The sequence below is a fragment of the Vipera berus genome (genome assembly GCF_964194415.1).
Source record: "Vipera berus genome assembly, chromosome: 6".
Taxonomy (NCBI): domain Eukaryota; kingdom Metazoa; phylum Chordata; class Lepidosauria; order Squamata; family Viperidae; genus Vipera; species Vipera berus.
This window is the reverse complement of record NC_138208.1, coordinates 13708782-13734192: the sequence shown is the minus strand read 5'-3', so window position 1 is coordinate 13734192 and position 25411 is coordinate 13708782. Positions and strand designations below refer to the sequence as shown.

At 41.0% G+C, this 25411-nt stretch overlaps 1 protein-coding gene across 1 annotated transcript in view; it reads right to left on the bottom strand.

Moving 5' to 3' along the window:
• EFCAB6 (EF-hand calcium binding domain 6) overlaps positions 1-25411 on the bottom strand; it is a gene marked incomplete at its 5' end in the record, with an annotated part of 134053 nt that overhangs the window by 20932 nt on the left and 87710 nt on the right. Inside the window, 3 exons of the mRNA XM_081331367.1 lie at positions 1616-1814; positions 4429-4584; positions 17347-17535. Of these exons, the coding sequence (XP_081187493.1) occupies positions 1616-1814; positions 4429-4584; positions 17347-17535 (544 nt within the window). The remainder of the gene's footprint in view (positions 1-1615; positions 1815-4428; positions 4585-17346; positions 17536-25411) is intronic.

Here is a 25411-nt window from a genome sequence, read left to right as displayed (position 1 = left end):
ATAACTGAGCGTGCCCATTAGGATCTAAAGTTGGGACAACCTTAAACGACTTGCTTCAAGACACAACTAGTTCTTCCTGATGCATTCATTTTAACGAATGCACAGGTCATTAATGGAGCTCAGGAGTGGGGGAGATCCTGGGAGGTCTAGTGCAGGCACAAGCCCATTTGCTTCAGGTCTCTCAAGGCCTCCCTCAACCTGAAATAGCCCATGCTCCACTTCCTGCCCCTTGAGTGTCTCATCTGCCGGTCCACTGCGCAGCCAGCTGTCTTGCCAATGGGAAACAATGAAGAATGAAAACATTGGGTGTGCCTGCCTTTCCTAACTCTGCCCCTGCCCTTCTTATGCCATGGTGCCCTGATGACCAGGACTTAGGGGACAGTGAATGTGTCCAGATGGCCCCTCTTTCTCTGGTCACTTGCAGGCCTCTGAATGCTGGGTCATGAAAGGACAGCAAAGGAATCACCCAATGTTCTAACTCACTCGGGGACAGCTAGAGTCTTGGGGAAACACCCAGAGTGAACAGATGGTGTCCTGGGGAAACACCCAAAAGGGAACCTGCTTTCTAGTTTCTTATCTATAGTGTGAAACCCATTTCTAATAAAACACAAGTTTTGTTTTTCTAGCAACAATCGTAGATTAAATTATGAAATTTAAAACCCCAATCCCTCAGTCCAGGCCGGCAAGCTCGAATAACCAGGTTTTCAGGTCACGGCAAAAAGAGCGAAGGTCGGGAGCCATCCGGAGCTCCACAGGCAGCTGATTCCAGAGGGCAGGCGCGCCCACAGAGAATGCTCTCCCCCTGGGGGCCGCCAGCCGACACTCCCTGACCGACGGCACCCTGAGGAGACCCTCTCTGTGGGAGCGCACTGGGCGATGGGAAGTTGATGCCGGCAGCAGGTGCTCCCGTAAATAAATGCTTTGTATAACATAGTTTTCAGATTTTATGTTATCTTGTAACAAAGGGAAGAAAATCTTCCCGATTTTCCAGACAGATTCCATCCATTTTTTGACTAATGACCAAATGCAAGACACACAGCATCCCTTTACTGAACTAAGAGGAATGGCTCTGAGTCATCACTTTTAATTTTTGGTTCAACATGATACAATCTGAATTAGAAACTTGTTCTCTTCCCCACCCCAAATTGATTTTCATAAACTGGGAAACTTAGCAATGAAATGGCTCAAAAGGATCAGAACATCATAAGCACCACAAATTCAGGCCTTAAGCTGAAGTTATTACTCTAACAACTGTTTAGAAGTAATGTGTATTTTCATAGTCTTATGGGCATGGTTTTGTCTCCTTGGGTGGTCTTCCCCAAGAAAAGCTGATATGAATATTCCTTTTGTCCCAGATTCAGTGGGGAGTTCCATGTCTGAGAAGGCACCATCCTGCGACAGGGTGAGAAATAGATCTACTTCTTAGACACAATAGAAACCTCGCAACCTTGTACCCGGGACCACACTCTTGGGACCATTTCTGGAATCCTTTTACGCATTGCCTCGGCAGAGTTTTCTGTGTGCTTGGTGTCTCCTTGAAACACAAATTGGATCACAGAATTTTGTCTTCCTCCATGTGGTCAGTGAGCACCGAAGCAATTACCACAGTACTCACCTTGTACAGCAAATCAGAAGAATCCGTAACAATTTTTTTTATTTTAGCCATAGCTTCATCTATGCTGAGTTGCACAAAGCTGACTGGTGGTACAGGGGGCACAGTATGTCTTTTCTTGTATTTGAATGCTGCACGGTCATCAATAGCTCTTAGAAAATCAAAATACGAGAGCTTGTTCTCCGCTATATGAATTCCTAAACTGAGGAGGGAAAAATAAGACTGAAGATTTCCTAAACATTATTTCTAAAATAATTGTTAATAATGCAGTAGCAGTTCTGATATAGTTTGAGGGCTGCAAAATGCCTAGCTAGCACTGGCAATGATATTTATCTCTTGCCTGCCAGCTGAAGGCTGTGCTTTGTTTTTGTTTCTCTTAGTGCTCGGCTACAATACTAGGAAATAAGCAATTATCTATTTGCATATATTTAATCTGATTGTTTAGCTTTTGAATTTCTGTCTTGCCTATCTTCTGGAATATGATGCTGGATAAAAATCCTAGAGAAAAGGGGAAGAATTGAATCTAAACTTAAGTACCTATAGCATCTCAGTGACTAAAGGCTGGATCCAAAGATAAGTTGTTCATTCAACTGGGAGCCAGTTTTATTTTTATTTTTTTATTTTTTATTTTAATTCCATTTATATCCCGCCCTTCTCCGAAGACTCAGGGCGGCTTACAAGCTAAGCAGTTTAGTGTAAGGCAATGTTTCTTCACCTCAGCAACTTTAAGATGTGCAAATTTCAATTCCCAGAATTCTGCATTCTGGCTAGGGAATTCTGGGAGTTGAAGTCTGCACATCTTGAAGATGCTGAGGTTGAGAAAAGTTGGTGTAGGGGCTAAGATGCTGGGCTAGAAACCAAGAAGCTATGAGTTCTAGCCCCCCCCCCTTTGGCATGAAAGCTGACTGCATGACTTTGAACCACGTGGGCAAGACACCCCATTCCTGAAGTGGGAAATCCAAGAAGTGCAAGTCACCATAATAGATGGGAAATCCATCTAAGATACATGGCCCTGAAATTGGCTTTCTGATAACTGTTGGCAACAAGAAGACTGGACCTGGTTAATATACAGATGGGACACCACCAGGGAATCCCAGAACTTTAGGCTCGAGGTGAAAAAAATAACCTCCAAATGATACCCCAACCTTTATGGGGATATCATGTATTCTCCTGGAGGCAGACTTGACTTAAGGGCATCATCACTCAAGACTGCGTTCGCTTCTTTCCTTAGGCTACGTTGATTGCATTGACCAGCAATCCAACAGCATATTTTCGTTTATTTGGTTTTCACTGAGAGTCAGTTACATGGTATTCTTTCGAAAATGATCATTGCCCGAATGGCATATTAAAATGGGCGGGAAGCCATTTTAATGAAGAGGTGCCAAAATGCAAAAAAAAGATAAAAGCAACAAAACGTAGAACCCCCCAATATCAGCAGTTCTGCGCCCCCCACAGCCCTTAGAGAGCATTGTGTTTGCCTCTTGCAGCTGCAATGCTTACATAGGCCTGTGTCAAGCTGGCTCAAATACCAGAGGAACAGTGGGAAAGGAAATAATCAACACACTTCAGTGGGAGGAATAAATTGCCAAGTCGGTATTAACATTTGAGTAACAAAACCAAATGCATATGCTAATCTGATCTATTATTAAAGGCAGGGTGGTGGAGAGAAAAAGCTCTCTTTGGCCTGGAAAGGACTCGTTTGCAAAAAAAAAATACAATGAATGGAGGTATTTATCATCAAAAAGTCTTTGAGGAAAAGAGCATGCAGCAAAAATTCTTATTACAAGCTTAATTCAAAGGAGCATAATCACTTGATTTAAGGTAAAGTGAAAAGATTTTGTTTAGGTCTGGCTTCTCTTTCCAGTCATTTTTCTAAAAGCACTATAAAAGTTACTTCTTTGGAATTTCACTCCTTTCCTTTGGGAATGAAATTTGCCTGAATCTCATATTCTTGTATAATTTATGCTGTTTTAAGCCTACTTTAGCTTAGAAAGGTACCGTAAGTGTATTTTACTTTTAACAGTTCCTTTGTGTTGTTTGCCTCAATTAACTATTACAGAGTCCTTGGGCTCACACAAAAAGCTTCATGTTCTTTTGCTATACAAAATGCATGTATTTGCAAAATAGTTTAAGAATAGATTATTATTACTGTGTGGTCTCAGGAAACGAGGAATAAAAAGAGTATTTCTTAGCAGACCAACCACAGTAGGCAAAAGCATACTCTCTGGAACTTTCGCAAATACTTGGACTGTTTCCTTCTTCAGATTTTGTGCAGTATGTGTAAAATCAGTCACGAAATTAAATTAGAAGGCAATTTGACTACTTTCTTAGATATTCAATTTGTTGCAGGCCTTGAACACCATTTCAGCAATTTGCTGAAACTGCAGATATGTCTCTAAGACAAAGGTAATAAATGTATGCACAGTTACAAAATATCTATGGCATATGTTAATCTATTAATGAAATAATATATTCCAGTTCTTTTTATGAAAGATGAATAAACTGGTAGATTAATAATTGAGTTGGAAGGCAAAAATAATAATAATACAAAAACAAATAACTGATGGTCTAATTCTCTTAAGCCAGGGTTTTTCAACCCTGGCAATTTGAAGATGTGTGGGGAATTCTGGCAGTTGAAGTCCATACATCTTCAAGTTAGCAAGGTAAAAAAAACAACACTCTTCTATGCAGTGAAATCTACCAGATACAGATATCATGAGTGTAGTCTGGACCAGGTTCTTAGTCTGCTGATTGTACAGATGGTCTATTTTCTAAATAAGTCTAATTCCATTATAAGCTGTGTCAAATATAACAACCTGTACAGAAGTTCACTGTACTGTTCATAGCCAAGGCAACATTGAAAGTCTTCCAGTATCTTACGTAGGCTATCCACCGATATGCAGCCTTCTTTATGCTTATCCTGTTGCAAGAAGGCCCTGTGGAAGTCTTGGGAGAACTCATGATACTTCTCTCTGAAAGCAAGCCAAGTTTCAGTTACATTTTCTCGTTAAAAATAAGCTCTGTTTCCTCAGCTACAAAGTTTAGATGCATTACAGCGGATTCCTTGTGAATTGGGAAGCCTGGTCGAGCTTGCGTGAATGGGACATGCTCAGCCATTAAGAAACTAAGCTTGCTTCTGGTGGTGGCTCGCCAAATGCTTATCTACACATTGCCCATTTGGGTTTTGTGTCAGTCTGCCTTTCTTAAAAATCTTCCAGAGCTGATGGAGATTTTTAGTAGAAAGCACACTCCAGCAGCATATGTGCTCCTGAATTTGTTTCCTGCTTTTCCCCTCCATTTCCCAGAATTGCATGGGAAAAACAAACTGTATTGGCAGAAACGGGCATAGGGAAGGAGGAAGCAGGATAAGGTTTGTTATGTGAATGCAGAGAAGACCATTCAAAGCACCAAAAGTGTGTGCAGAAAAACAGTTTTTCTTGCTCACAGTCTTTGTGCATCGCACAAAAGGATCATTAGAAACCTTGCCAACCTGAAGACTGGGGCAGGTAACCCATCTAAGATAAGATAACCTTTATTGTCATTTTTTTTTACTGTGGGCACAACGACACACATCAAAAATGAAATTTAGTTGCTTGCTCTCAAAGTGAGACACATACATGACACCACCCAAAAAACATACTACATACAACATATGTATAGACCCACACCCCTACATATACATTACAATAAAATTTTAAATACTGTCCAACTTGAATATATAACGGAAGAAGGAAGCCTGAGAGTTCACAAGGTTAATGCTGTGTGGAATGAAACTATGCCTGAATCTGGATGTTCTGCTACAGATACCACGAAGCCTCCTCCCAGAAGGTAACAAGGAAAACAGGTCGTGAAGAAGATGTGTAGTGTCCCAGACAATCTTACAGAGCCTGCTCAAGCAACGCTTCTGTGCTATGTCCTGGATGGAGGGGAGGGAACTGCCAATGATCTTTTCGGCCATCCTCACCACTCTCTGCACTGCCTTCCTGTCTGAAGCAGTGATGCTTCCAAACCAGACTGTGATGCTATATGTCAGGATGCTCTCAATCATTCCCCTGTAGAAAGTGGTCAGGTGTTGTGATTCAGGGTCAGCCTGTGGGTTCGGCAGTTGGGTTGGATGACTCAGATGAGGGGGAGGAGGGGGGTGTTGAAGAACTTGCTGATGATGGCTTTGAGGCTCTGCAGAGCCCCCAGCCAGGCCCCTCTCACCTGGTGGAGACCCAGCTGTGTGAGCCTGACAGCGTGGATGAAGATGACCCACAGCTGGCCCTGTTCAAGGACGCCCGACGCAGGAGGCAGTCAAGTAGGAGTAAACAGAGGAAGGCAATGGGGCTTCTCGGAAAGAGGGAGAGAGAAGCCACGCCCTGAACTCTTTATAAAGGACTTGTGTGGGGAGGGCTGGTTTGCTGAAAGCAACTGCTCAGATAGTGTTTCAAAGCTCCAGTATCTTGGTTCGTGTTTTGTTTGTTTTTGTAATAAATTTGGCAGACGTATTCCAGCCTCTTGCCGTCTGTAAAGGGGTTGCCTTTTCTGCAAGGCCGGTAGCAGGCTGGTACAGAACATCAGGACAGGGGAAGGAAGATGTGCTTTTCTCATGCGACACAGAAAATGCATGTGCTGCTGTGCCCGCTTCACCAGTTTCTCACTGTTGAGCAACTAAGCCAGCCTACTCGTTAGCTGCAAACCCAGGAATTTGATGCTGGTAACCATCTCCACAGGTGAATCATTTATGCACAGAGAAGTGTGGCTGTCCCTGCCTTTTCTGAAATCAACAATGATCTAATGGAAATAGGTGGATATAAGTCTCAGCTTTTACAGCTGTCACATGGGCATCAACATAACAATCCTTTAAGAAGGTAGGGCCTGACAGAAGGACACTCTAGCAATAAAAAAAGAGATGGTCTGTTCAAATATTGCTCTGTCTGCTCATTGATAACCCAGTCAATGACTCCCTAGAAGGAGACCAGAAAACCATTGTAAATCAAGAGGCTTCACCCTGTTTAAAAGTTCATATACTTCATCCAAAGGGCAACATACACTGTTCCATAAAAGGTGAAAAAGATGGATGAAAGTCTAAAAAATAATTGTTAGATAAAAAAAAACTCAAGAGTGGTTATTAGGCAGCATGGTTACATGATGAGTTTGACATTCTGGTTATGAAGTAGAGATTGATAAAACTGTAGAGATAGGATTAGTAGCTGAGGCTGCTATAATAATGCCTTTATTATTATAACTTTATTATTATATCTTTCCCACGCTTCTTTTTCCCTTGATTATCAAAGACACGAGAAACAACAGTGGTGAATTCTACTTTGTGCTGCTGAATAATCACACTTCATTGTAGCAGAGAAAGTGATGGATGTTATGATTTAAAAAATAATGCTATGGCCTCAGCCTACCTGCCTCTAGTGCCCGAAAGCTGGTAGTAGCACTGACGCTCATTTCAGTACTGTAAATTCAGTAGGAACAACGGGAATAAACAAAATCATGGGATCTCCTCATATTGGGCTTCCCCAAGACAAACAGGATCTTTAATGCCTTTAGTCCAAGACTGACACTCTAATTCTCAAATTTCTCAAGCTTAGTAACTTGAAAACGTCTGGATATCAACTCCCAGAATTCCCCAGCCAGCATACCTGAAGTCCAGACATCTTAAAGTTGCTAAGCTTGAGAAACACTGCTCTAATTTACAGATGCAGAGTTCTAAAACACCTGCATTCCATTTTATAGTATTAGCCAGAGGATGGGCTTTGCATCAGAAGGGAGGATACCGACTACTAGTGAGTAGGAGAGAGACAGAAATGGAAAGTGGTGGAAGTTGTGATAGCCATTAATGGGCCCTTGTCTTTCCAGGAAAGCATCTTTTATTCCTGACAGGTTTGAGGTTGGAAGAAAGAAGAGTGTCATAGCTGCCATTCTGCTATGTTACACATTGGCTGCTGACAGCTTCCCCTACATAACGGGGGAGGGGGAAATTGGTGGGTGGGATAAGGGGAAGGTTAGCATGAGGAATCAAAACCATGCAGTGCACCATGAATGAATGAATGAACCTTTATTGTCAAAGTACAATCATGTATACATTGAGATTGGCTGAGCCTCCCTTCGTGCCCCCCAACTCAAAGTGACAACAAACCCTCCATCTTATTACACCATGTGAGCTAATTGCACAACGCACAGGCCTCACAAGTCAATCATGCATAAAGTTTATAAAAAATTATTTCCCGTTTCAAAACCTAACAGCCCATGGATAAAAGCTGTTCTTCAGCCTGTTGGTACGGCTGGCTATACTCCTATATCTCCTACCCGATGGTAGGAGAGTAAAGAGATATCGTCCAGGGTGTGAGTCATCCCTGAGAATTTTCCTCACTCTTCCAAGGCAGCGAGCCCAGGCAATGTCATCCAGTGGTGTCAGAGGACAGTCCACAATGTCTTGTGCTGTGCTCACCACCCTCTCTAATGCTTTCCTATCCACGGCTGTCAGACCAGCATACCAAACCACAATACCATACGAGAGGACACTCTCTATAGTAGACCGGTAAAAGAGGGTCATAAGCCGTTGTTCCACCCTGTTGTTCCGCAAGACCCTGAGAAAGTGAAGTCTCTGTTGGGCCTTTCTGGCTACCTGGGTTGTATTAACTTTCCAGGTAAGATCTTCACAGAGGTAGACTCCCAGAAATTTAAAGGAGGAAACTCTCTCCACACAGCCCCCCCCCCCGAGGTAAAGTGGGGCAGGTTCCTCCTTTTTCCTCCGGAAGTCTAGCACCATCAATTTGTCTTGCCAATGTTCAGGTGCAAGTTGTTGTTGCAACACCATATGGATAGTTTTTGTACCTCCCCCCTGTATGCTGTCTCATCCCCACCTGTAATAAGACCCACTACGGTAGTATCATCTGCGAACTTAATTATCGCAGTAGATGGGTCGGATGATACACAATCATATGTGTACAATGAGTACAGGTAGGGGCTAAGCACGCAGCCCTGTGGCGAGCCGGTGCAAAGCTTCAGGGGGGTGGATAAAGCAGACCCGACCCTCACTGTTTGTAACCGGTCCCTGAGAAAGTCTTGAATCCAATCGCAGATGGAGGGGGGAAATTTCAAGTCAGTCAGCTTTTCAATGAGAGTGCTCGGCAAAATGGTGTTGAAAGCCGAGCTGTAATCAACAAAAAGCATCCTGACATAGCTACCAGGTTTCTCAAGATGACTTCCTACAGAGTGTAAAGCAGTAGCTATGACATTGTCTGTCGACCTGTTCCCCCTGTAGGCAAATTGATGTTTGTCAAAATCCAGTGGGAGGCATGTCCTAAGATGTTGGAGAACCAGTCTTTCGAAGCATTTCATGACTACAGACATTAATGCAATGGGTCTGTAGTCATTCAGGCACTCAATTGCAGTTTTCTTTGGGACTGAGACAATGGTAGCTGCTTTCAAGCATGATGGTACACATGCCGTTTGCAAGGAGATGTTAAAGATCCTTGTCAGGACCCCTGCTACTTGGTCGGCACAGTTCTTAACCACTATCCCCAGCACCCCATCTGGGCCTGCGGCTTTGCTGGGGTTCACACCCATCCTGTGAGAACTGCTGGCTGTTCCAAGGTCGTGCAAAGGAATGCAGCACAACCCACCCCATGAAGACAGGGACTGTTACCCAGACAATTTGCTAGCACTAATTGGACTCTTTGATAACCAGGGGAGGTGGATGTGACCAAGGGGGAGTTAACCATATGCTTTGGGCATGAAAACTCCAGATCCAGCTCTGCTTCTTCTATAACCCCTTGGCTTTAGTAAATTATATCTTTGGCTAACCATGGGTCTGAGAGTCTTTCTTTTCTAATTGACCAAGTTGGGATGGTTGACAAAGAGCAATTAAGTGGCCTGGCATTAAAAGGAAAGACTTTAGTAACTGGAACCAACACCATCCCTGCTGATGTGTGACCATAATGGAGATAGGATTCAAGAGTGTTGGAAGAGAGCCGAGGACATTTGAAGTTATGGAGACCCTTTTTCAAAACATTTTTAGATCTATGTTCTGGGTTCTATCATGATTACTAGAAATAGCATATGAAACTGCATTACATCACAGAATGTGATGTGTATAGAAATTATCTAAATGTTATCAGTTCTGCCTCAAATGTATTTTTCAAAGGCTTCTTCTAAGGCTAGAACACAGATCACACTCTGGCTGACCTGATGAGCTGATTAAGCATATATAGATAAAACAGCCTTTGGCCAAGAGTTACATCTTCCCTCTTCCTTAGATTCTTCTAATAGATGGGAAAAAGAACAGACAGGGAATAGACAGGAGAAAGCTTCTTTTCTACAACTTCATTGGAAAATGGTCATATCATGGCAGTCCAAGAGATGATGAAATGAGCTCTAGACAGGCCTGCCTCAAATTTACAGCAGTGGTGAGTTTACATGGCATGGGTGTTCAATAGAGGCTAATGCCATTCCACAAGTAACATACGTTACATAATTTCTATAATGACCTCGCCTAGTGACAAGACAAACTCCTATTCTTCATATTACCTCTCCATCACACATTAGACATAAGGAAAATACTGATGGGCTATATGCAAAGATGGCATCTCCTATGTGCAGTCTGTCACTCAGGGGTGTACAACTTCAATTGGCTCAAGAGCCACACTGGGCTTTGTAGGGACACCGCATACCAAAATTGGCTGGGGCCACTTCTTGGATAGGATAAGTTTAACAGCTAAAAAAAATACACCATCAGCATCTGCAGACCTTATGGCAATGTTTCCCAACTTTGGCTCTTTGAAGATGTGTGGACTTCATCTCCCAGAATTCCCCAGCTGGCATTGAAGTCCACCCATCTTCAAGCAGCCATGGTTAAGAAACACTACCTTAATCCTCTTCAAGTCCCTCAGATGTAGCAATGTCCTTATTTTGTCCCCAGCTTCTCTAAAGATGTTCTGGAGATGTGAAAGTACACTAATAAATACTGAGAAGCATCCTCCGTAACAATAGTGAACTCTGATTTGTAACAGTACCTTAAGATTTAAAACAGGGGTCCCCAGCCCCTGGGAATATTGGGTGAGCATGCACGCATGCACACAGCTGCATTTGCATGAGAAGCATGTGTGGATCCAAAAAGTGCAAGCGGCGGGCCCGCATGACCGCTACTTGCACAAATGGAGCTGTGCGCATGCACTTGCCCACCACTTGCGTGGAACTATCCCGTCTGCCCCCCCACCCCCAGGTCTGCAAAGCAGAAAGGTTAGGGAATGCTGATTTAAAATACCATATGAATCTGCAATATGACATCAGCAGTAAGACTCCTGTATCCTTTTGGATGCATGCGACATGCCTAAGCAGTTACAATGCTGGCTGCATTGACTGAAAACTATCTTCTAGTACATGCTAAAAATCAAAAAAGGTAATCACAATCTACTTTCTCTCCTTATTTTTAGAAAATCAAGACATTTAGACATTTCTTGGACCAAGTAAATGGTTGCCAATAGTAATTATTACAATCATGGGTAAAAATAAAAATTTAAATCCCAAGTACAAAGTATATGTTGAAAATCACGGATTTAGCCAGGCTGCCAAAACAAAACATATTTTTAAAAAATCACTTCACTTGCCAATGTTTTGAATTTCTCTGGAAATACAGGACAATCCCTTTTTAAAGGTTTCTAATTTGGGGTATTTGTTCCTTTTGAGCTAAAACAAAAGAAAAATATATACATCCAGATTGCCTCTTTCATGAATTCAAAGTTTCTCAGAAGTCTTTAGCAGATGAATTCTGAGCAAACTATAAGCTAAGAAACACATTTTATAAAACATTTGGGCAGAATGGAAAGAACAGATATTTACCAAAAGTTTTTCTGTATTATTGAAGCAGAATGAAGGAAGATCCATTGTATTACAGAACAAAAAAAACTATTAAAATGATTTAGGGAGTCTGCTCTTTGTTTTTGCCATCTTCAATGGAGGAGAATAAGGTAGCCAAATTTTGGTTTTGTAGTTATATGTGTCCCTTCATGGATTACTGCCTTGTCGTGGTGAAGGGGCTTGCGTAATTCAATGAAGCTATGAGCTATGCCGTGCAGGGCCACCCAAGACGGACAGGTCATAGCAGAGAGTTCTGACAAAACGTGATCCACTGGAGAAGGAAATGGCAACCCACTCCAGTATCTTTGCCATGAAAACCCTATGGACAGTACCAAAAGGCAAAACGATATGACGCTGGAAGATGAGCCCGCCAGGTCGGAAGGTGTCCGATATGCTACTGGGGAAGAGCAGAGGGCTAGTGCTAGTAATGCCAGAAAGAATGAAGCGACTGGGCTAAAGCCGAAAGGACGCTCAACTGTGGATGTGTCTGGTGGTGAAAGGAAAGTCCGATGCTGTAAAGATTTTTTCTCCATAGGAACCTGGAATGTAAGATCCATGAATCAAGGAAAGCTGGACGTGGTCAAACAAGAGATGAAAAGACTGAACATCGACATCTTAGGTATCAGCAAACTAAAATGGACAGGAATGGGTGAATTTAATTCAGATGACCACCAGGTATACTACTGCGGGCAAGAATCCCTCAGAAGAAATGGAGTAGCCTTCATAGTCAATAAAAGAGTAGGAAAAGCAATACTGGGATACAATCCTCAAAATGACAGAATGATCTCAGTTCGAATCCAAGGCAAACCATTCAATATCACAGTAGTCCAAGTCTATGCCCCAACCACCAGTGCTGAAGAGGATGAAATTGACCGGTTCTATGAAGCCCTACAGCACCTTAGAGAACTAACACCAAAAAATGATGTCCTTGTCATCATGGGGGATTGGAATGCTAAAGTAGGAAGCCAAAAGATGACCGGAATAACAGGCAAGTTTGGCCTTTGAGTACAAAATGAAGCAGGGCACAGGCTGATAGAATTTTGTCAAGAGAATACGATGGTTATAGCAAACGCTCTTTTCCAACAACCCAAGAGACGGCTCTACACATGGACATCACCAGACGGTCAACACAGAAATCAGATTGACTATATGCTCTGCAGCCAAAGATGGAGAAGCTCTATACAGTCAGTAAAAACAAGACCAGGAGCTGACAGTGGCTCAGACCATGAGCTTCTCGTTGCAAAGTTTAGGCTTAAACTGAAGAAAGTAGGGAAAAGCACTAGGCCACTCAGGTATGAATTAAATCATATCCCTGTTGAATATACAATAGAGGTGACAAATAGATTTAAGGAATTAGATCTGATAGACAGAGTGCCTGAAGAACTATGAACAGAGATTCGCAACATTGTACAACAGGTAGCAACCAAAACCATCCCAAAGAAAAAGAAATGCAAGAAAGCAAAATGGCTGTCTGAGGAAGCTTTGCAAATAGCTGAGGAAAGGAGGGAAGCGAAAGGCAAGGGAGAAAAAGAAAGATACGCACAATTGAATGCAGAATTCCAGAGAATAGCTAGAAGAGATAAGAATGCCTTCTTAAATGAACAGTGCAAATAAATAGAAGAAAACAATAGAAATAGGGAGGACCAGAGATCTTTTCAAGAAAATTGGACAGATGAAGGGAACGTTTAATGCAAAAATGGGCATGATAAAGGACCAAAATGGCAGGGACCTAACAGAGGCAGAAGAGATTAAGAAGAGGTGTCAAAATTACACAGAAGAACTATACAAGAATGAGCTTAACATCCCTGATAATCACAATGAGGTGATCACTGATGTCGAGCCAGACATTCTAGAATATGAAGTGGGCCTTAGAAAAGCTGAGCAACAACAAAGCTAGTGGAGATGACAGTATTCCAGCTGAGCTATTCAAAATCTTAAAAGACGATGCAGTAAAAGTACTACATTCAATTTGCCAGCAAATTTGGAAAACTCAACAGTGGCCACAGGATTGGAAAAGATCAGTGTACATTCCAATTCCAAAGAAAGGCAGTGCCAAAGAATGTTCAAACTATCGCACCATTGCACTCATTTCTCATGCTAGTAAAGTTATGCTTAAAATCCTACAAGCTAGACACCAGCAGTATGTGGATCGAGAACTACCAGAAGTACAGGCAAGATTTCGAAGAGGCAGAGGAACTAGAGATCAAATTGCCAACATACGCTGGATCATGGAGAAAGCTAGGGAGTTCCAGAAAAACATCTACTTCTGCTTCATTGATTATGCTAAAGCCTTTGATTGTGTGGATCATAACAAACTGTGGCAAGTTCTTAAAGACATGGGCGTACCAGACCATCTTATTTGTCTCTTGAGAAACCTATATGCGGGTCAAGAAGCAACAGTGAGAATGGGACACGGAACCACCGATTGGTTCAAAATTGGGAAAGAAGTTCGGCAAGGCTGTATACTGTCACCCTGCCTATTTAACTTATATGCAGAGCACATCATGAGAAAGGCAGGGCTAGATGAATCAAAAGTTGGAATTAAGATTGCCGGAAGAAATAACAACCTAAGATATGCAGATGATACCACTCTAATGGCAGAAAGTGAAGAAGAACTAAAAAGTCTCTTGTTGCGGGTGAAGAAGGAGAGTGCAAAACCTGGGTTGAAACTTAACATTAAGAAAGCCAAGATCATGGCATCCAGCCCTCTCAATTCCTGGCAAATAGATGGGGAAGAAATGGAGGTAGTGACAGATTTTATTTTCCTGGGCTCCAAGATCACTGCAGATGGGGACTGCAGCCAAGAAATTAAAAGATGCTTGCTCCTGGGGAGGAAAGCCATGGCAAATCTAGACAGCACACTAAAAAGCAGAGACATCACCCTGTCAACAAAAGTGTGTATAGTCAAGTTTCAAATAGCATATGAATAATTTTTACAATTATAGAAGTGTTATTATAATTACTTTAGTTTTGTTACAAGGGAGTTAAAGGGTGGAAGGTTTGTTAACGTTGTAATAGATATTTAGCATATGTTTGCATAAGATTGCTATATGTAATACCCTGTATTCTGCTTTGGGAAGTCCAGGGAGGGGGGAGGGAAGGGGGGAGGGTTGATGGGGAGGGGGCTGGTTATTATTAAAATTTTTGTAAAACTTTTCAATAAAAAAACAAAAAAAAACAAAAGTGCATATAGTCAAGGCTATGGTCTTCCCAGTTGCAATGTATGGCAGTGAAAGTTGGACCATAATAAAGGCTGAGCACCAAAGAATTGAGGCCTTTGAGCTATGGTGTTGGAGGAGACTCCTGTGAGTCCCTTGGATTGCAAGGCGATCAAACCGGTCAGTCCTAGAGGTGATCAACCCTGACTGCTCTTTAGAAGGCCAGATCCTGAAGTTGAAACTCAAATACTTTGGCCACCTAATGAGAAGGAAGGACTCACTGGAGAAGAGCCTAATGTTGGGAAAGATTGAGGGCAAGAGAAGAAGGGGACGACAGAGAATTAGGTGGCTGGATGGAGTCACTGAAGCAGTAGGCGTGAGCTTAAATGGACTCCAGAAGATGGTAGAGGAGAGGAAGGCCTGGAGGAACGTTGTCCATAGGGTCGCGATGGGTCAGACATGACTTTGCAGCTAACAACAACAACAAAGTTATATGTGAAGCAGAAGAGACAATGATATAAGGGTATCAAGGAGCATTAAAAAGGTAGCCACCAATTATATCAATTATGCCATACTCATAGGGAGGGTGTTGGAAAAATTTACCCCAGTAGATATCACACAGAAAAATATAACATCTAATGGACTTAAACCAACTTTCTTCAAGTTGGTGCCAGCCATGTTTCCAGGAAATTCTTAAGAGAAACAAATGGAGGCTATTAGATCAGTGAAGGATCGTGCAGAATAGATTCTTAAATCTCTCTGGAGAAGTCCCTATCTTTGGCCTTCTTTTAGATCAGTGTTTCTCAACCTGAGCAACTTTAACATGTATGTGGACAGCTCCTGGAGTTGCCCAGACACAGTGTGTGAACTCTAGCTCCCAGTTCCTCAGCTGTCATGCCAGCTGGGGTATTCTGAGGGTTGAAGTGCCGGCATCCACATAGTTGCTTGAGGTTGAAAAACAGAATTGACAGAAATAAATATACTTACAATAATGTTTCTAGGAATGGGGAAATCTAAAACCTTTCTTTCTATATGAGAATGGCCACCAGAGGAATGGTTATTGGATAGACAGAGGATATAAATAGAGATGCAGAGAGCAAAGAGATAGAAAAGTAAAGAATTATAGAGATAGATGACAGTTGAACAAACATTGGAAGCAGACAAGTAATTTAAGGCAAAGGATATTCAGAAATGAGGGTCTGAGAAAACTTAGGCAGGGTTCAGTGTACATATATTTATGGAGGCTCATTTTATTCTTTAAGAAACAACAGACAATTCCCTTGGGTCACTGTTTCATAAATGCATTACCACACTCCGCCATGCCTTCAACAGTGGCAAAACTTCTAATGTATTTCCTTCACTGGAAAAGTTGGGATACATTCAGAGATGTATCTGCCTTGAAAATAGCCCATGCTGAACTATTTAGCATAGCACAGGAAATGTATTGTGACAAGTTTGGTTTTACTGTATAAAATGTCAAATTGTTCTGTTCTAGCCTACGACCGGCCCTGTTTGAATGTCAGGGACAACCCCTTTTTCTAATCAACAGGCTGGAAAAAAACCCAACCAAATTTATTTCCAAAGAGTTCAAACAAAAGTGAAATGAAAAGTTCAAACAAGACTTAAACCAAAAGATTAAACAAGAGTTAAACAAGAATAACAGACCAGGACTCTAGCAGAAGATCTTCAAACAGTTGCCTTCAGCAACCAGCACCTCCCACACCTTCCCCTTTTATCAGCAGTCCCAAGGCGTGGCTTCTCATTGCCTTCTCCCGAGTTGCCTCATTGCCTTCCTTTGTTCTGCTCTGCTAGATTGCCTCCTGCTCCTAGCGTCCCTGAACAGAGCCAGCTGTGGATCGTCTTCTTCCAATCCCTCATGCTCACACAGTTGAGTCTGAACAAGATGGGAGGGGACAGGCTAAGAGTCCTGCAGTGCATCAGAACCTCCCTCTGACACCAAAGGCTCTCCAAACCCCTCCTCCTCCTCCTCCTCTTCAGAATCATCCGACCCAGCTGCCGGAACCTCAGGCTGATGTTGAATCACAATACAAATTTCATTTCCATGGGAGTCATGGTTCCTGGATTTTGGAAAGATTCTGTAAGTTAGCTCATTTGAGGCAGTTTGGTTCAAAATGTTTTGCTCTATAATGCACAGTTTCTTCCAGTTAAAAGGTTATAGGAATCAGAATTTTAATGGTATACATAGATTGACTTTAACCTCCTTTTCAGCAAAATAAGGCTTATTCCCAAGGAAATGTCTCTGCATTGATTTCTGTCAACTGAAAATACAAACCTATACATAGTGCACAATATCTGGACTGGCAAACTGGAGTTTGTTATTCTAAGTAACTATGAAATGAGAGCCAGCTTGGTATAGTGGATAAAGCACGAATCCAATTGGATGACCTTGAGCCAGTCACTCTTTCTCAGTCCTAGGAACCAGGCAATGGTAAAGCACTTCTGAAAATCTTGCCAAGAAAACTGCAGGCAGTTTTCCAGGCAGTCACCAGGAATGAAAAACTGATTGAAGGCACCCAAAAAATATAAAATACTGTGGCTGCCCTGACTGAAATAGCAACGGAAATAATAATGACTTGCTTCGCCATTAAAGTAACATACAAAGCCATCTGAAGGGGCTTCCCAAAAATCAATAAAATGACCCAATTGGTCCACATTCATCTTCAACTCATATATATAAGAATAGTGATCAAGAAAATTAGTTACCTGATCTTATTTATGATTTCATTGATGTCAATGTGTTTCTTTTCCTCTCTTTTGTAATGTTCCATAAAGTGTGGATAGTTATCAGCTGAAAACTGCTTATTCAAGCCACTGTCATGAGGTATATTCTCCACACCCATTTTTTGTAGGAATTCTTGATGAGTAACGTAGCCTTTTGCATTCAGATCATACCTTTTAAAAGTTCAGAGAAGACAAAGTTGTATGTTTATTAATTGCTTCATTGGCCCTTTATATGACAGAATCTTGAATTGTCTATGCTTGGTTTAGGAACAGTGTTACACAGCTGCATGAAAAATATGCAAGTTATATCAGAAAAGGAAATGTTTCACTAAGATACAATGCTTTATATAATAGTCATAGGGACAATTTCTAGGAAATATAGTCAACCACAATTTGATTTTCATCTTATGAATATTTACTGCAAAATTAGTATGGAGGAGGAGAATATAAGATTTGCCATAAGAAATGGATCATGGTCCATTTGTTAAGTGTGCTCTTTGCATAATCACTATTTATCTCTGGAATATTATAAAGAAAGGAGATAATATCCACAGGGGACAGTTTTGTCTTGCTGTTCACTGTTAAACTAATAACCTTCACACTGATCTGCATTCCAGTCATATCTAGATATATTTTTTTCCTTGTTTTATTGTTCTATTATTTTACTCTTGCTTTGCTTCAACTTCTTTTTTTGTTTCTTCATTTTTTATTGTTGTGAGCTACCTAGAGTAGCCTCGTGTGAGACCAGGCAGCAAATGCAAATAATAATAATAATGTATGACAACATAAAAAAGCAAAAGAGCTTTTGCTAAAGGAGGGAACAAGGGAAATCTCTTGAAAACAACAAGACTGAAAGCAGAATATCGAAAGGAAACAAATGAGCATTGACTTTTTAACTGGAAGAAGAAGCCTATGCTTAGTGAATACCTGAAAGACATTGTAGAAAGACAGATGCAAAGCTAATATGGGAGCTGTTTGATATCAGGGGTGCTAAAGAAAGAAAGACCAAATGAAAAAACACAATGGAGGCATTACAAGGCCAGTATATTAAAAAAAATCAGGGAAAACTGATAATTACAAGATCTGACAATGGCTAAGAACAGGAACACTGAAGAAAAAGACCAAAGGGCTAATTCTGGCTGCACAAGATCAAGCCTTAAAAGTAAGTGCTGCCTATGCAAAGCAGCTGAAAAAACAGTGGAACCTCTGTTAAGCTGCTGCAAGAAGATCACACAGATTGATTACAAACAGCGGCATGACAAAGTAGCAACAATGGTGCATTGGAAGATCTACAAGAAATATAATTTGCCTGCAAGCAAGAACTGCTGGGACCATAAAATAGAGAGAGTCATAGAAAATGAAGAAGTTAAATTGCTCTGGGAATTTAGAATTCAAGCAGATAGGCACCTGCCACATAATTTTATTTATTTTTTTATTTTAATTCCATTTATATCCCGCCCTTCTCCGAAGACTCAGGGCGGCTTACAAGCTTAGCAGTAGCCTTCATTCTATGTATATGCCTGCTTATTAGGGCTTTCACACACCCCCAAGCGGCATTATTACAAAGTCAGCTTATTGCCCCCAACAATCTGGGTCCTCATAAGACCCTAAACTTAACAACTATCAGTAAGAAAGACAAAAAAGTCTGGGTAGTGGACATGATAGTACCTGGTGAGAGCAGAAGAGAAGAAAAACAACTGGAGAAGATAACAAAATACAAAGACCTGCAAATAAAAATAGAATGACTGTGGCAAAGGAAACCAAGCTAGTATCTATAGCAGGGGTCTTCAAACTAGGTCCTTTTATGACTTGTGGACTTCAACTCCCAGAATTCCTCAGCCTGGCATCCTGGCTGAGGAATTCTGGGAGTTGAGGTCCACAAGTCATAAAAGGACCTAGTTTGAAGACTCCTGTCCTATAGTAATAGGTGCCTTGGGTACAATCTCAAAACAGCTGAGCACCATTTGAACACCATTGGCATTGACAAATTCGCCATCAGTCAATTGAAAAAGCAGCTTTGATTGGAACAGCTTACATCCTGCAACAATATCAGTAACACTATCAAATATCCACCTCTACCTATCCCAGGTCCTTGGGAAGGACTCGATAAGTAGACAATAAGCCAAATCAAGTCTGAACCCCTGGCTGACTGTGCAATGAATCAATAATTCTGCCATAAATTTATTTCAGTGTTTGCTTCTCCACTATTTTCTGTTCTAGACAAACTATAGGAGATTGAAATTTGGCTCAGATGAAAGACATTTTTAAATAACCTCCCATATGCAACATTAAATATAGTACCATCTTGCTAGAGATATACTTGTTGAACCTGATCAATATTAGTTTGATTCCATCCACAACATTAAGCCAGAATCATAACATAGTGGACGTGTAGTCTGAGGTGACAAGTCTGAGGTGACTTGAAACTAATTTTTAAATGAAAATTTAGAAGGCAAGAGTTTCATTTCAAAGTATGCCAGCAATTCATAAAAGATATATCATACTGACAAATGAACAGTTAGAATGAAACAGTTATTCTGCTTTTCATAGAGACAGGATTTGAATGTACATGCTAATATGTATGTTGAATATTGGAGGACGGACATATTTGAGCATTTCTGTCATAAGCATTTCCAGTATTCAAACAATTTAAACTTACGGTGCAACTCTGTATCTTTGGTATCTATGTGTAGTGTCACAGTGCCTGTGCAAAACGGACAGAGTGCATTGTAATGGCACAAAGCTCATTTTGTCATTTGCTCCTCCTTTGACTTTTCATCTGACTTCAGCCAATTCCAATCTCCAGAAAGGATCCCTCCCAAAGGCCTAAAAAAATACTGCTATTTGTTTCTCTTATTCATTAAGACCTACTTCTGACCACAGTATCAGATTTCACATGGGAACCGTAATAAATCTCAACTCTCCCAAAACTCATTTAAAAAAGCAGAAACTTCACAGACTCCACACGGTAAATTTATTTTACTCCAGACCAGAAGGAAGTCACCTGTACACAGTTCTGTCTGCTACAGAATACAACTGTCCTTGGGTTTAAAGAACTGTTCTGGAGTTCTTCCTTCTGCCTTTTCAAGTCAACAGATCTGTTCTTCTCCCAGCCATGACACTGGGAGGTACCTGCTTAAGGTTTATCCGGCAATTCTGTCTCAGTGAAATTACACTACCCTTATCTGTTGCAGGGGAAGGTATACAATCTCTCCTAGTCAGGACCAGCAAGGCAAACCTCAGGATCACAGATTATGTTTAGTAGGCCCACTGTTGAGGATCACAGAACACTGGGGAAGGCTAGCAACTGGTTAAGTATTATTCACTCAGTCAGAACCCATAAATACAATATACAGTGGTACCTCAGTACTCGTCCGGGATTCATTCCAGGAGGTGCAACGAGTACTAAAAACAACAAGTACAAAGCAAACCACATGACCTGCCATGTGACCCTTTATTTCAGCCGGAAGGAGTAGCGAGTCACTAGGCGGAAGACACCAGCATGTTTTACCTTGCACATTGAGTACTGGGACAAGATTTTTTGCTGAATTTTGAAAAAGTCGAATACTGAGGTACCTCTGTAATTTAAAAATTATAATTGCAGTAGGAACCTAAGCAACACTTATTCATATGCCCCTACCACAGATCAGTGAAACATGCTCTTTGGTAAAATAGCCTTTGGATTGTATCTTAAAATTTCAAATCCTGCTTCTGTCTTCAACATGGAACATAACTTAAGAAAACTGATTTCAAGCTTGGGATCCTTGGAGCTTTTCAGCAGATTTCCAATAAGAAACATAATATTAGCTAATCCGCTTCTTCCCTTGAAATCCCTTATGAGAAGGTTGAACTTGAAAATATTGAAAGCTGTTTTGGTTTTCTTCTATATAAATGTATGGTTTAGAAAAGACAGTATAGAGGAATACTTTTGTCTTTGGTGCTAGGCCTTGTGTATCCTAGTGTGTTTGGGATTGTCATTAAGCTGTTGGATAAAGACTTGGGAAACTTTGGCTTTAAAAACTCTGTGGGGGACTCTGGACCAAGTATTATCTTTTGGCCTAACCCAGGGGTAGGCAACCTCGGCTCTTTTATGACTCATGGACTTCAACTCCCAGAATTACTGAGTCAGCATAGCTGACTCAGGAATTCTGGGAATTGAAGTCCATGAGTCATAAAAGAGTCGAGGTTGCCTACCCCTGGCCTAACCAATTCCACAGGGCAACTACTATAGCAATAAAATGAAGGCCATGTTCTTACAAAAGAACATCTTGAGCTCCTCGAGAAAAGATGTGTTGTGACTATTAGCCAGATAAATAGTAGCCTTGGAAAACCTCTGGAAAGGCATCACTTGGCAAACAAATCAGAGGCCGAGTTCTCTGGGAAAGAAAAGTTCTTTTTTTTTAAAAAAAAAAGCTCTGCTTATGTGATATAACAATTTTCATTCATTTAAAATTCAGAATTGAAACTGCTTAAAACATTTAAGCAAGGTTATATACATAATATATATCTTCCTAAGTAACCATCTTGTATGAGCCACATTCCAATTTTCCAAAGTACCAAGGTAATTTTATGCTTTAATATTATATTATATGTTATTCTTGTTGTTTATAGGTATTTAATTTCCATTATTTTTCATTTCCCAAGTATTCCCATATTGATTTCAATAACTTTACTGCAATGTCGCGTGGTTGCACAGAGAGACGAACACTTGAGCTGGGTAGTATTTCTTTATTGAGTCAGAAATGAAGCTGGAGCAATGGGGTTACCTGGCGTCTCTTTATACCTGCCCAGGTGAATGGCGACCAATAGATTTAAACCTGGGCTTCCCGCCAGTGCAGGTAGCCAATGGATTTAAACCCTGGCTTCCCGCCAGAGCTGACCATGCCCTGGGGCTGTCAACGACTCGCTCTATTCAGGCTTTCCCGCCAAAACCGTTTATAGCCTGGAGCTGTCCAGCCCCCGGCTGTGCTGACATTTCCGTGTATGCTTTAAGAGCATACACTACATTTACTGAATCACATGGGAAGCTGAGTGCTGTTTTTTAAGTGACCTAAGGTATAACGCAATGATTTAATGCCAAAGACATGATTTTGTGGAATTTCTTATAGAATAAGAAGAGAAACTGAAAGCCAGTTGGGTAGAAACTAATTCCATGGTACATCTGTGCAAGGAAATAAACCACACTCTCAGAGCTCGAAAGCACATAAAAATGCAAGTAGAAAAATAGGGACCACTACGGTGGGAAAGTAACAGCGTTCCGTGCGCCTTTGGCGTCTAGTCATGCCGGCCACATGACTACGGAGATGTACTCGGACAAGCGCTGGCTCTTTGGCTTTGAAACGGAGATGAGCACCGGCCCCTAGAGTCGGAAACAACTAGCACGCATGTGCAGGGGAAACTTTACCTTTACCTTTACCTTTTAAGAAGCAAAACGCAAAATGGGTTTTACAGAGCAATCCATTTAACTTCCATTTTCAAAGACAAATTTCTGCTGAAACAGGGATTTTAGGAGCATAAACAGATCTGGAGGATGCTAGGTTACCTTATCAGTTTTTAGGGGAGAAAGTCTCGTTTTTCTATTTTGAAATATTAAATAATTTACCACATTTACTGTCACAGGAATACACAGCGGTGCAAAAAAAAAAGATAAAGATGTTGGTCCATCTATGCAAAGTTTAGCCGCCTTTTTACATGCATTGTGCAAAAATCTATGCCATTTATCAGCGAGGAATCTATTTTGACTTTTTTTTTTGACATTCCCTGATAGCACCTCTGTACATTCTAACAAACTTTTCAGTTAGGAACCTAAAATAATTAATTTAAAATGTTATTTTAAAACCATTATTTTACATATTTGGGCTTTGTTTGATGCTTCCTGTTATCAGGGGATCCCCTGCCAGATGTTCTCAATGGAAGTTTGATAGGGAAAGATTTCCGCAAATATTGGCTTTCTTTGTGTTTTACTCATTTTATTTATTTTTATTTTATTTTAATTCCATTTATATCCCGCCCTTCTCCGAAGACTCAGGGCGGCTTACAAGCTTAGCAGTAGCCTTCATTCTATGTATATGCCTGCTTATTAGGGCTTTCACACACACCCCAAGCGGCATTATTACAAAGTCAGCTTAATTGCCCCCAACAATCTGGGTCCTCATTTTACCTACCTCGGAAGGATGGAAGGCTGAGTCAACCTTGAGCCTGGTGGGACTCGAACCTGCACTAATTGCAGGCAGCTGGTGTTACTTAAGGAGGCGTTAGCCCACTGCTCCACCAAGGCTTATATCTTATTTATATCTTATTCTCTTTGATTCTGCATTATTTTGGAGATTTGAAAGGATAGTTTAACCCTGTTTATTTTTTAGAAAAGTGCGTTGTTTTTCTATTATTTTTTGATTACTTTATCACGAATGCTATAAAAAAACAGTAGCTACAACTCTTGCCTTTTAAAGAAAAGGTTCCTAGTTCAAACCCTGGCAATTTTTCCTCCAGTGGTGAATATGTTTTCACTACTATTGTTTTTGTTACTGTTGTTCCTTTCCTGAGCCTTCTACCTATCCATGTGCTTTGTTTTTATAGAGGCCCTGATATAATAAGATTCTAGGATCACTTGTTATTTTAAAGTTATTTTTATTTTGTGCTTTGAAGAGTTGGGCAGAGACGGACAAGTCAGGACAAAAGGAAATTTAATTATTTAAATGTTAGTAAATTAATACAATGTGCTTATGTGCGCAAAAAAATCCCTCAGATAGACACATCAAGTCAAAAGCAACTAATGAGATTCAACGTTCCACAGTGATGGACCAACTTAATAGATTCATAATTTTACACTGAAATTTCATCCAGCCTTAGTAAAAAAAACAACACATTTTATTAGTGAATTTCAGGCTGATTCATAGTTTCTTTTGTATCCCAGTCTACAGAGGTGCAAGCAAGAATTACTTTAAAAGTTTAGAAAATATCCTTGTTTCTGGCTTGTTTTAAAACAAAATATGTGAACGTGGTTAATGGGTTTTGAGCATGTAGTCTCCAAAGAGCCAATTGACCTCCGGTTTAGCTGGGTTTCCTCGAGTTGCAAATGGTTGGATAAAAAGCTGCATGCATTGGAGTGAGCCAGGTAAGTATATGACTTAAATCATGCTTCTGAGCAATAGGATGACCAGCCCTAACAACTACTTAGTAACGCTAAATGATCATTATTAACATGGGAAACATTGGGAAGTTGTAAAGGTAGATACAGTTCCAGAAACTGTGTGGAAATGGCTATTTTCAATAGGCCCTTTTACCCAGAAACAGCATCATTTCTACACTTACTGCAGTGGTGGGATTCAAATATGTGAACAACCGGTTCTCTGTGTGGATGCTGCTTCTGGAAGTCTATTTGGGCTTGGGCAACAAAAAATTAGCTACCAGTTCTACCAAAGTGGTGCGAACTGGCTGAATCCCACAGCTGACGTACTGGTTAAACTGCTCCAAATCTATATTCATGCTAGCTTAACACTGAACTGGCTCAAGAAAATATCATCCAGACTGAAATTCCATATTTTTCGTCCTATTTCCCTATAAAAGGTAAAGGTTCCCCCGCACATGCATGCTAGTCGTTTCCAACTCTAGGGGCCGGTACTCATCTCCATTTCAAAGCCGAAGAACCAGCGCTTGTCCGAGGACATCTCCGTGGTCATGTGGCTGGCATGACTAGACGCCAAAGGCGCACGGAGTGCTGTTACCTTCCCACCATAGTGGTCCCTATTTTTCTACTTGCATTTTTATGTGCTTTCGAACTGCTAGGTTGGCAGAAGCTGGGAGGAGTAACAGGCGCTCACTCTGTTACGCGGCACTCAGGATTTGACCCGCCAAACTGCCGACCTTCTGATCGACAAGCTCAGCGTCCTAACCCACTGAGCCACCGCGTCCCTTATTTCCCTATAGATATATACAATTATTTGCGTTCATTTGTGCATCTATATTTACATATATACAAAGCTAAGTTTATATATACAAAGTTAAAGATCAAACACGAATGGCATGACAAACAAATTTTAAAAAACAA